We start from the raw sequence: 12,780 nt of genomic DNA, 5'->3' as shown, positions 1-12,780 counted from the left end.
ATTTGTTGTTTCTGTTTCCAGTGATCATTGAGCTTAGACTTGAAGCTGCTAACTGATGATGTCTCGACAGCTTCTGCATGAAGGCTATTCCAAGTATTTACTACTCTCTGCCTGATAAACTTGATCATGAATAACAAAGAGAACAGCTGGATTAAAATCTTCCATATCATACAAAATCTTGAACACTTGAATCATATCTGAACGTTCACGTCGATGTTCTGGGGATGGAATCCCCAAATACTAAGAGTATCTCAGAATATGACGAGTTAACTTCAGATGCTAACTTTAATTCGTTTGTTCCATACCAAGAGCAATATTCCAAGAGCGGTCCACCTAAGGGCCTTATACAATAGGACAAACACTTCCCTAGTCAGATGAGTAAAGGTCCCTTTGATGATCAGACCAAGTACTTTATTTTCCTTTGCAGCTACTTTGTGTATACCGGTACATGAAGAGTAAAATTGAGGTTAGGAGAAAAGTACACCCCAAGATCCTTTTCCTCTTTGACTGTCTCAATAACCTCTAGATTATCATTCTTTTCATTTGAATGCATGAAAAATAAAAAAGTAAAATAAAGATATAAAAAAAAACACATTTGAAAACCAAAAAAAAAAAAATCCACTTTCCGTCTAATGAAGCGCCTGCTCTTTGATGGGATGAGCACTCCCACTCATATCATTGCATCATTACTGGTACTAGACTAGTAGCCCTCGTGCCGCGGGTTTTTAAAGCCAGGTTTTACACACCAAGCTCCAAGCAATAAACTGAAGCAACAGCGTGGAAGTTCAAGGGGAAGCCGAACACTGCCCTACAGTACCATACCACCACCACTCGGCAGTTCCGTTAGCTCTTCCGTCTTCTCATTGGGAATGTATTTGCCACCTTTCTGATGATCGTTATCACAAACGTCTTCTACCTTGTGACGCTTTTCGAACTGTCCTCCACAAGTTCATGTAACGCCGCAAGTGTATCAGGGCTATATAGACCATGGACCTATAACGAATGGACTTTCGGCGAATCAAACCACTTTGAATGTGCGAGATCCGACGCCACCTAACCTTACTATGCGCATCTCAGTGAGTATAGGACCTACATACAGGTGTCTCGAAAATGATGATTGCATGATCATGCATGGTCACTGACAAAGGAACCGTTTCTGTTTTGGCTGATGCGCGTTCTCAGGCGGAAACGTCTTTGGCCTCATTTATCAACTTTCCCCGGTTTAAACGGCTTTCGATAGCCCTTTCGATAGCCCTTTCGAAAGCCCTTTCCATAGCCCTTTCGAGAGCCCTTTCCAAAGCCCTGACTGCCTGTACTATTAATGTGCCGCTTGTTTTCTAAGAAGGGACGGCGAAAAGCAATTACCATCATAAAGACATATCTTCCTTGAGAGTGACGAGTCATGATGCAATGCCACATGAATCAATTGTCCTCCTATCTGTGAGGCAGCTCCAGTGTAGCACATACTTCAAATATTTCTGAGTGGCGGCATGAGACTTTGGCTGCGTTTATCAACTTTCCCCTGTTTAAACGGCTTTCGATAGCCCTTTCCAAAGCCCTTTAGAAACGGCTTTCAAAATATTTGCGTTTATCGATTTTTTAACTGGCTTGTCACCGTACAGCTGCATTAAGCAATTCGACCCGAGGAGAAGAGGCCATAAGGCGTGCATTGTTCGTAACTGCAAGTACAAGACTACAAAGCCGTTTCAAAACAGCTTTGCGTTTATCAACTTCCAAAAGGCTTTCACAAACAGGTTTCTGAAAACCTGTTTAGGAAACCTGTTTGGATAGCCACAAATTTGGGGCTTTCGAAAAGGCTTTCCTAAAGGGCTTTCAAAACAGCTTTGCGTTTATCAACTCGTAAAAATTCCTTGTTCGTTTGGATAAGCTGTTTCTGCCGAGAAAGGAGAGTTGATAAACTCACCCTTTCGTAAAGGCTTTCCTAAAGGGCTTTCAAAACAGCTTTGCGTTTATCAACTCGTAAAAATTCCTTGAACGCTGTTTGGATAACCTGTTTCTGCCGAGAAAAGGAGTTGATAAACGCACCCTTAGATAAAAAGCAAATAATGAGAAGCAGCAAACGTCAGAGAATGACTAATTTCGTATCATTTGCGTGGAAGTAACAGACTCGCTCGCTATCGTATACGACTTTGCCGAATAGTGAAACATATCAACAATATATCACACCCGCTCCCCTTACTGTCTCTTTGTACGTTGGAAAAATAGGTGGAAAAGGTGAAAAATGAGATTACAAATCATAATCAAAGGGTTATCTGAAAAGTTAGCTTTCTCTTTGGTATCTGCATTGCGCTAATGAAGATATCTGAGCGGTGATATACTGATATACGTACCACCACTGCACATGTGCATTTACCTTGAATTAAGACGGTTATTATCTTCTGCGCATTTTGGTTTATAGAGTTTTCTAAGATGCGTTGTGTTTGCTCTGGCTTGCCGGCAGCGGAGATCATAAGATCAAAGCAGGGGAGAATGTCCAAAATGTTTTTGGACACTTTTGACATAGACATGGGCATGCATTGATTAACGAAAATGATGAATGTCCATGTGTAGTAGGCAATGGTAGTGCCATGATTACACTAAAGGAGCTTTGAGTGATAGAGTCTCGTATCAGTCTTATTTCCTTGTGATCGCATGCATGTTCGATGCCGTTGCTCAAGAATATTTGAAGTACTTGTATGTGCCAAATTGGTTATGCTCGTACAGATAAGGAAGACACTGGATTCATGCCTCATTGCATAATGGCCATACCGCTGCCATTCTTTAAGGAAAATATTGTCTTAATGATGGTAATTTCTTTTCGCCATCCCTGCCATGCCTATAAAAGATGGGCAGTTACAAGGCAACGGTAGGTAAAGACACGGGGAGTGTGCGAATAGAATTTGCGCAAATATTTTTGAAATAAGAATGAAAATTAATCCACTGCATGACATTTTATGTCTGGACACTAATCTGACAAATCAAATTAAAAAAAGAAGCTATACTGGAATAGATAGGCCTATATCATACCAGTTGCATTTGTCGGAATTTGTCCTAAATAATTGGAAACTTTCCGATTACTTTACGAGAAATATTATTTGCCGATTTTATTACGGTGATTAAATCGGCTTTCAGGAGGGTACAAGTTTTTAACATGTCCACTTCTACAGCTCAGATTTACACTTTTGAACATTGCGTGAGATGAACTTTTTATTATTATTATTAGCTTTATCGTTTGTATAAGATAGGTGAAGTTTAATTTCCGAATCTTGAAATATATACGCAAAATATGCCCGATATAATGTTCGCGGTTAATCTTCAGATTGCTCAGAACGACGGCGACATCGAACACCGATCATGGAAGGCACATAATCAATGCGCCTGTATAGAATTCTTTTGTTTTGGGCATCCGTAAAGAAAACTGACAGCTGTTTGAATAGTTACAGCCAGTTTGAACTCAACCTGTTGAACCTCCTTGGTATTACAAACGATTAGTGGTTAGGTTTGTATTGACACAGCACAGTGGATTTATGCAAACAATAATAGACACATATTCGCAATCCGTGACCTTTATGAGGGCCTATTCTAAATCAGAGTTTTTTAAGAGTAACATCGGTGTAAAACAAGGTGAGAATTTATCGCCAATATTATTTTCGTTGTATTTAAACGATTTTTCGTCATTTCTGTCTCAGAGATACCCTGGCCTGGATTTTCTTTCGTCAGGTATCAATGAAACGTGTTCTACCGAAGAAGTGAATATGTTTGTTGATTTATTCACATTACTATATGCAGATGATACGATTGTGTTGGCTGAAAATGCTGAGGAACTCCAGTTAGCTCTTGATGCTTTATTTGATTATTGCCAATTGTGGCATCTGACCGTTAATACTGCTAAGACCAAGATAGTTATTTTTTCCCGTGGAAAAGTTAGAACAGCTCCTACCTTTCTTTTCGGAGATGACAAAATTTGTGTCTGCGATGATTATGTTTACTTAGGAACGACGTTCAATAATAATAATAATTTTAAGAAAGCTATAAACAAACAAGTAACCCAAGCCAAAAGAGCGTTGTATTCCATGAAAAGTAAAATTTTACCTCTCCTCCTTCCAATCGACGTAAAACTAGAGCTATTTGAACGTTTGATCATGCCTATTTTGCTTTACGGCAGTGAAATTTGGGGTTTTGAAGACCTCGCCCAAATTGAAACTTTCTTTTGTAGATATTGTAAGGAACTTCTTGGATTACATAAGCGAACTCCGAATTATATGGTTTACGGAGAAATAGGTAAAGATAGATTACAAAAAACAGTGACCCTTCGGATGTTAATGTTTTGGTTTAAACTTGTTAACAGTAATATGTCAAAGATAGCGCATATTTTGTATAATTTTCAATATGTTTTATCGGCGAGACAAGAAAATTCGATGACATGGGTAATTAGGATAAAAGAAATATTTAACAACTTAGGTCTAACTGCAATTTGGAACAGCCAAGCAGCACATCTCACTTTAGCTGGCTTCAAAAGTTTAGTTAGTACCAGATTAAATGATATTTATAAACAAGAGTGGCATAGTAATGTAGACAAAAATTCTCAATGTTTAAATTATCGAATTTTTAAGCAGGATCTTCATTTTGAGAAGTATTTTCGACACCTTAATGATTCACAGGCAAAAATTTTATGTAAATTCCGTTGCGCTAATCATAAACTGCCAATTGTTTCGGAAGATACAATCAGATTCCAAGAAACGAAAGATTTTGTACCCATATTCATGAAGAGAAAATTGGTGATGAATTTCACTACCTTTTTCAGTGTAGACTCTTTAATGAACAACGAAAGAAATACTTAAAAAATATTACTGGAAATACCCCAACACTATGAAGATGGATCAATTATTTAATTGTCAAAAGAAAACAGTCCTTTCCAATTTATCCAAGTTTTGTAATTATATAATGACACATGTTTAGATTATTAGTATTTTTTATCCTTTTTGCAAATACTACATGCCTTTTTACAGGCTGTGCCTTCTTTACAATTGATATGTAACTTATTTGTCTTTTCATTCTCTCCTCCTTTTTTCTTCCCCTCTCTACTTCTTCTTCTTCTCGTCCATATTTCCTTCATTCTTGTTCACTTAACGTATGAATTCATTTCCGTATGTCTTTGCGTTTTTTTTTTGTTTTTTTTCCTGAACCAAAAGTCACTCGTATATCTTTTGTTAATTCACCAGTCTTGTGTCCTTCTCACTCTCCCTCTTCACCTCCATATATCCCTTCTTTCTCTCTCCTCTCTCTCTCTCTCTCGTCATATTTCCCTTTCTTTGTTTTTTTTAAACCATATATCGTGTATATATTGTATATTTCTGTACATTTTTTTTCTTTTCATCAGTCGCATCTCATTCTTATTTTGTTTGTTATAGTTGTTTTGTACACTTTTCAGAGTTATTTGTAATTATTATTTATTGATATTATAATGTGCTATATGTTTTTCATTGGACTCCGATACCCAGAGTTTGGGTTGTGAGTAAATAAACTTTCAAACTTTCAAACTTTCAAACTTATCTCTGGGGCCTATTCGCAACGTTTGTGTGTGTGTGTGTGGGGGGGGGGGGGGGGGGCAGCACTGCGGGACCGAAAGGGTGTCAAGGTCAAGACCACCCCCCCCCCCCCCCCCCCTGCTTAGGCGGAATCTTTAGAAATTGAAATTCATGGGTGTTTCCCGATTTTGTTTTTCGTTTGTGGCTTCGGCTTTTTGCTCTCTCTTTTTTTTTAACGAGCCAAAAGTGTTTGTGTGTACGTGTGTGTGTGTGTGTGTGTAGCAGCCCCTGTATTGTCCGTTCGATGTAGGCCTATGGGCTATCTTCGGGAGCTGTCACAGCGAAAGGCGCCATTGGATTTGAATGATGGCGCATTTGCAGTGTGCATGGTGTGCTGCGAGATCGGTCTTTTGCACGTACCATATTCATCAACACTACAGGTGCTACAAAACATTCCCCACTGTTTATATCAAAAACTATAATATCAGATAACACCGTCATTGATATGAGTAATAGCTAAGTTACGACAATAAATGATAATATTCCATAAGATACGTTCCGTGCTTGAAGGGGCGTTTTAATAGGCCTTAGTATACTGCTGTGTTCGCGCTTCAGAAGGAAGCCGTATAGAGTTACATTTACAGAGGCGCACAAATGAGTTTTTGGCCCTTCTCAGAAAAATAATATTGGCCAGCCTCGTCCCCTAACGAGCGGTTGCTGCTGTTTTTGCATCTCAGTGTTGATAGGCATATTGTCGATTTCGTGCAGAATTATTGCTTTACAGTGTACCTGGGTGCGGAGATTCGGGATTTTTTTTTTTTTTTTGATTTTTTGCACAGAATATATAATTCATGAATCAGAGAGAGAGAGAGGGAGGGGGAAGTAATCTGGAACACAAATGAGGCACACTTAGGAGCTACCCCCCCCCCCCCAATGTCTTCTAAAAAAATATAAAGAACCTCCACTGCACCACGCTCCCTCCGTAAACATGCGCATGCGAGCAGGGGTTGAATCAGGGGTTGAATATTATCCGGAGCTAAACGAGAGCGGATTGATCGAGGGTGTTTATTCAGCAGTGGAGACCGTCGACAACCGAAAAAGAAAGAAAAAAAAAAAAGCCCCGTCTCGCGCTCGAGAGGTGATGATGATGATGGTTTCTTGTACAGCGCCGGTATCCGTCTTTCTTGATCTAGAATGTCTCCAACTTCAACTGTTCAGCCATGATGTTAGGATATTTAATTACCATTATCCCGAGTCAAGAATAAAGTACTATGTTGGGAAGGCGTGGCTGGGAAGATTTAAGTGTTAAGGTAAATCATACAGCATGATATTGATATAGAATCTGCATTCCTGATTCATCGAAGTAGGGCATTCCAAAGCAGCTTGGGTCCAGAGATGTATAAGGTTCTGTCTCCCCAAGCTGTGCGGCTGACGAGATTCTTTCAATTGAGCCTGATAGTCTATTCTGCCCTACATTCAAGTGCTGTCAACCTCCAAGGTCGACCTCACACAATAGAAAAAAAATTGGCATATAGTCGAAGACAGTTATGTGGTGTTATATGTTGTATGTGGTGATTCTGTTATACAAGTCGAAATTCACGTAAGTCGACAGATTTTTCTCCAGCCACTCCGGCCGTCGGTCCCTTCGGATTCGACTTCTGAGGCGAGGTTGACTGTATATCGGGCAGCGTGTTTTTTTTAGACGCTAAAAATCTCTTGGGGACCCTAACCCTAAACCTAACCCTAATCCTAATCCTAACCCTAACCATCAAACCCTAACCCTAACCCTAACCCTTACCCCAACCCTAACCCTAACCCCAACCCTAACCCTAACCAAAAACCCTAACCCAACGTTTTTCCCATAGGTTTAACACGCGCCATGCCCCAATCTGTGCCGTCTTAAAAAAAAAAAAAAAAAAAAAACGCTGTCGGGCAACCACAAGATTAGCCTTTGGCCAAGACCCTCTCGTTGTAGCCATCATACAGCGAGAGGGCCTTGTCAAAAGGCTACCACAAGATCTGCGATATGCGCCCTTATATGATAGCAGAATTCTGCACTCCTTCGGATGGTTAAACCCCGTCCCTCTGCGGAACCCTGTAGATAATGATATGCAGACTGAGCTCCACGGTATACTAGTGATTCAATAATGGTGCCTATCGCGTCGTTCGTTTGTAGCACTCATGGTCTTACGGTCTATACGTTTTCCTGTTGTCGCAATATGTTCTTCTCTTTTTAATGATTTGATGGAGGTAAATGTATGTACACTTGTATTTATTCATTTCATTCGATCTTCTTAAAAAAAATTAGAAAGTCCGTTTTGAAATAAAAAATAAAAGACTCTACAATATAATTTTTTTTTGTCTTTAATTATGTGCCTGGAAATCGTTTGTGTGACAGTACATAATAATTATATTTGTCTCCGTGTGATGTGCTCTTGAGTATGGTGTATTTGTATGTGTGCGTGTGTCTGTCTGTCTGTTTTGTGTTGGGGTGGGGTACACGTGTGTGTATAAAATGTGGAAAAGTGAACGGTTACAGGAAAAAAATAACTGAAATCATAACAGAAAGGGTATTAGATAAATTTGAAGGCAAATTTGACGAAAATGATCGCTAAAGGGGGTATCTCACTGAGCGGCGAACGTTTGCGAACGTAGCGAATTTGGGAATTCGCCAGGGTTCGTAAACGGTTGCAAAAGGTTCGTTAACATTCGCAACAAAGTTCGCAAACGGTTTTTATTGTCGCAAACAGTTTTTCTTGTCGCAAAGAAATTTTGAACATGTTCAAAATTTCTTTGCGAACCTTTGCGAATTTGTATTTTCGCTAACAGTTGCAAACATTCGCAAACATTCGCAAAACACTCGTAAGAATTCGCAAACGGTCGTAATACGGTGTCGCTAACGTTTTTATAGGATTCGCCACTGCTAGCGAACAAGTAACCACATGGTTCCTATATAAAAGCTTCTGAAACAGACAAGGTTCCTCTCTAAGAAAGTTCTTGAAGCTCTTGACATCTCCATCATGATTGTAATTGCTTCAAAAGCTTTTCATATTGACTTAAGTCTGTCCTCTGCAACAAGCACTCTCTGACTCTCTTTCTTTTCTTCTTCCTTTCTTGTTTTTCTTTATTTTATTTCTCTTATGCGGCACAACTCTCTGAAAAAGAAAGAGTGAAAATGTTCACTCTTGAAGGAGTGAATTACAGAAAAGAGTGAGTTTTGAGTGAAATTGGAGTGAATTTTGAGTGAAAATGAACATTTTCAGTCCAAAATCACTCTAATTTCACTTGAAACTCACTCTTTTCTGTTATTCACTTCTTCAAGAGTGAACATTTTCACTCTTCTTTTCTAGAGAGAATAGCTGTAGCAGCAGCCTGACAAAGCACCTCTTCAAGGATAGCAACACCTTGAGCCTCTTCTTGGCAGAAATTTATTTCCATATCCTGGAAATCCATCTTGAACGGTTGTCACAAGAGATCTGAATTCAGTGGAAGGTTTTATGTCGTTTTATGGGTCTTACTATACACAATCGCCTGGTTCTTTTCTAGGTCCAAGAACATTCGCAAAATTGTCGCAAAGGATTTGCAAACAGTTGCTAATATTTGCAAAACTGTCGCTAACATTTGCAAAATTGTCGCTAACGTTTGCAAAATTGTCGCTAACATTTGCTAACATTCGCTAATAGTCGCCACCTGTGTTCGCAAACACTTTCGCAAACATTCGCTAAAGTGTTGCTAATTGTCGCTAAACATCGCTAAAAGTCGCTAACTGTCGCTAATGGCAGAAGCGAACTTTGATTTTTCGCAAACATTCGTCAGAAAAGTTGGCGAATCTCAAATTCGCTACGTTCGCAAACGTTCGCCGCTCAGTGAGATACCAGCTTTTTTAAATGTTTGCGAAAAATCAAAGTTCGCTTCTGCCATTAGCGACAGTTAGCGACTTTTAGCGATGTTTAGCGACAATTAGCAACACTTTAGCGAATGTTTGCGAAAGTGTTTGCGAACACAGGTGGCGACTATTAGCGAATGTTAGCAAATGTTAGCGACAATTTTACAAATGTTAGCGACAATTTTGCAAATGTTAGCGACAGTTTTGCAAATACTAGCAACTGTTTGCAAATCCTTTGCGACAATTTTGCGAATGTTGTTGGACCTAGAAAAGTACCAGGCGATTGTGTATAGTAAGACCCATAAAACGACATAAAACCTTCCACTGAATTCAGATCTCTTGTGACAATGGATTTCCAGGATATGTAAATAAATTTCTGCCAAGAAGAGGCTCAAGGTGTTGCTATCCTTGAAGAGCTGCTTTGTCAGGCTGCTGCTACAGCTATAATTGTGCAGCATAAGAGAAATAAAATAAAGAAAAACAAGAAAGGAAGAAGAAAAGAAAGAGAGTCAGAGAGTGCTTGTTGCAGAGGACAGACTTTAGTCAATATGAAAAGCTTTTCAAGCAATTACAATTATGATGGAGATGTCAAGAGCTTCAAGAACTTTCTTAGAGTGGAACCTTGTCTGTGTCAGAAGCTTTTATATAGGAACCATGTGGTTACTTGTTCGCTAGCAGTGGCGAATCATATGTTAGCGACACCGTATTACGACCGTTTGCGAATTCTTACGAGTGTTTTGCGAATGTTTGCGAATGTTTGCAATTGTTAGCGAAAATACAAATTCGCAAAGGTTCGCAAAGAAATTTTGAACATGTTCAAAATTTATCTGCGACAAGAAAAACTGTTTGCGACAATAAAAACCGTTTGCGAACTTCTTGCGAATGTTAACGAACCTTTTGCAACCGTTTACGAACCCTGGCGAATTCCCAAATTCGCTACGTTCGCAAACGTTCGCCGCTCAGTGAGATACCCCCTTAAAAGACGAAATTGCGTTTGATGTCACGTTTGCAATTGTACGGATTTAAATTGTAAATGACGTGAATGTGTGACAAAAGTTAATGACTAAATTGGATTGACTTTGTTCGAAAATGATCGACAAAAGAAGAATTTGAAATTAGGATTTGCATATTCCAGATTTCTCGGGATGAAATTAAACTACAAATAATTATATTGAATGAAATAGTTTGAAAATGAACGGGAAAACCCCTCATAAAAGTGTTGATATCATGCAAGCCACAAAGTAACCATAAGGCTGCGTTCACATAGAAGTATACTATTCGGGTATTCGGTGCTCGTTTTCGAGGACACGCGAACAGCTTGAATCGAACAATAGGATTTCCTAACACCGGTTCACATAATAGGGCACTATTCGAAAATACCGAATAGCTGCGAATAATATAGCATAGTCAGTGGCGGATCCAGAGGGGGGCGCAACCGGCGCACGCCCCCCTTTAATTTTCGTAAAAAAACAACAAAAATAAAAAGAAAAACAATGAAATGAAACCCGGAAGTGGCACTAGAAATATTAGTCACGCCCCCCCCCCCCCCCTTACAGAATTCCTGGATCCGCCCCTGATAGTGGGAATCGCGCTTGTTCGATTTTCGAGCAGCGTATACCATCTTTCGTTTATGAAATGATGACAATTTTGGTCTGGATTTGCCCTTTAGCAAAAATAGGCATGTAGACTGGCATTCCGGTGCAGTTTAGAAATTGTTATTGCAGGGATGATTGTGTAGGAGGAAGAAGTAGGGAGTTGATGGTGCGGGTGATGGTGTACTGGGTCGACTTGACGGCGCATAGCGAAGAGCGCATACCGAATACCGAATACCGTATACATATGTGAACGCAGCCTTATATACATTTCAATGATAATGTGAAATATTTCTGGCCAGCTGTAGATTTTGCTGTGTCGGGCAAGCTGCGGAGAACATTCTCGTGTATAAGAACTACATATGTTTATCATGAAGAATGAATCTATGCATTGAACATGAATATTAGTTAATCGATTTCTCTCCCCCTTGTACAGGGATCTCTCATCAATGGGACAAGCATAGACCTCGCACAGAATAGATAACGGAAGTCACGAGTTTGATGAAGCTGGCAGCGTGCTCGCCTGAGTGAATAAACATTAGCTCGGGAATTAACTATCGCCACCTACGTTGTACTACACGATAGTCAGGACACATGAAATGGCAATGATGGCTCAGTCAGTGACATACCTGCTCAGGCCTTCGGCAAATTTTCCGAGGGTGCTCTCTGCACGGTTCAGCAACCGCACGAGGTGTCACACTTCGCTCCGGCATCAGTCAGTGTCATCCCAGCCGCACGCCACCGTCTGTCGAGGACCTCTCACCGCCAGACTCTCACGGACGGATGTCCCAAAGCCGCACCTCTTTTTCCACCAGCACCTCAGAATGTCGTCGTCCTTGTCGAGCTTCGGCCCGCTGTTTCGCGAGCAGGCTTTCATCAACGGTTCGTGGGTGGCGGCCAAGTCCGGAGCGACGTACCCCGTGAAGAATCCGGCCAATGGGAACCAACTGGCCCTGGTTGCTGATGGCAATGCCGCCGACATGGAAGAAGCGGTCAGGGTTGCCTACGAGACTTTTTACGGACCCTGGAGGGACACAACTGCCAAGGTATATCATGTAAACCCTTAAGAGAGAATCCTTGTAGAGCTCACTCGCTTCAGACTAGACGTGGTCTTGAACGAATGAAACTGTCAGAGATACATGTAGGTGGTATATCGGGTTGCATGGGCCAACAAAATTCAACCGGGTGTCCATCAGGCTCATACAAGCTAGCGTCCGTTCCATCAGTTGACCTAGTTGTCATTAAATACCCTTGCTTCGATGTCAATACGAATTTCTGATTCAAAGTTGTTTTGGTTTGCTTTGCTTTGCTTTTGTGGGTTTTTTTTTTTGTGTTCCCCGCTATAGGTCCAAATGCGCTTTTAGTAATAGTAGCGATTTATTTCGCCTTCTTGTGATGATTTTCTAGATTCTTCACTTGGGAAAGTAATTATGATTGCATATTTTGAGTCTTCAAGGGATTCTAAATAATACATCACCTGAACACTAAATCTGTGCTGTCGACCTGATTCCACTTTTCCCTTATCCTTTCCATTTTGCACCCAAGTATACACGTTTCCGTGCATTTCTTCGAATATCAACCCAAAGAATACGACCTCGTAATGCATCATTGTAAGGTTAATAATCATTGCTGCTCCCGACGATTTCAGGACTTCTTTTACTACACGATTCACAAAACATTTGTGACGGCCTACACAGGAGTGAGGCGACTGATTATTTCAACAGAAACTACATTTCTTTGTGCACTCCAACTCGAGAAATATATTTCATTTTTA

General features: G+C 40.2%; 1 protein-coding gene across 1 annotated transcript in view; it reads left to right on the top strand.

Annotated features, from left to right (window-relative positions):
- The window catches only part of LOC139718627 (succinate-semialdehyde dehydrogenase, mitochondrial-like), a 39,208-nt gene that overhangs the window by 2,050 nt on the left and 24,378 nt on the right, over positions 1–12,780 (top strand). Inside the window, exon 2 of the mRNA XM_071630084.1 lies at positions 11,443–12,052. Coding sequence (XP_071486185.1) covers positions 11,606–12,052 — 447 coding nt within the window. The 5' untranslated portion in view covers positions 11,443–11,605. The remainder of the gene's footprint in view (positions 1–11,442; positions 12,053–12,780) is intronic.

Source organism: Diadema antillarum, unplaced genomic scaffold (assembly GCF_040938485.1).
Source record: "Diadema antillarum isolate AM-2024a unplaced genomic scaffold, OU_Dant_1.0 scf00000098, whole genome shotgun sequence".
Lineage (NCBI taxonomy): Eukaryota > Metazoa > Echinodermata > Echinoidea > Diadematoida > Diadematidae > Diadema > Diadema antillarum.
The sequence above is the reverse complement of the archived record's forward strand: the minus strand, read 5'-3'. Positions and strand labels throughout refer to the sequence as shown.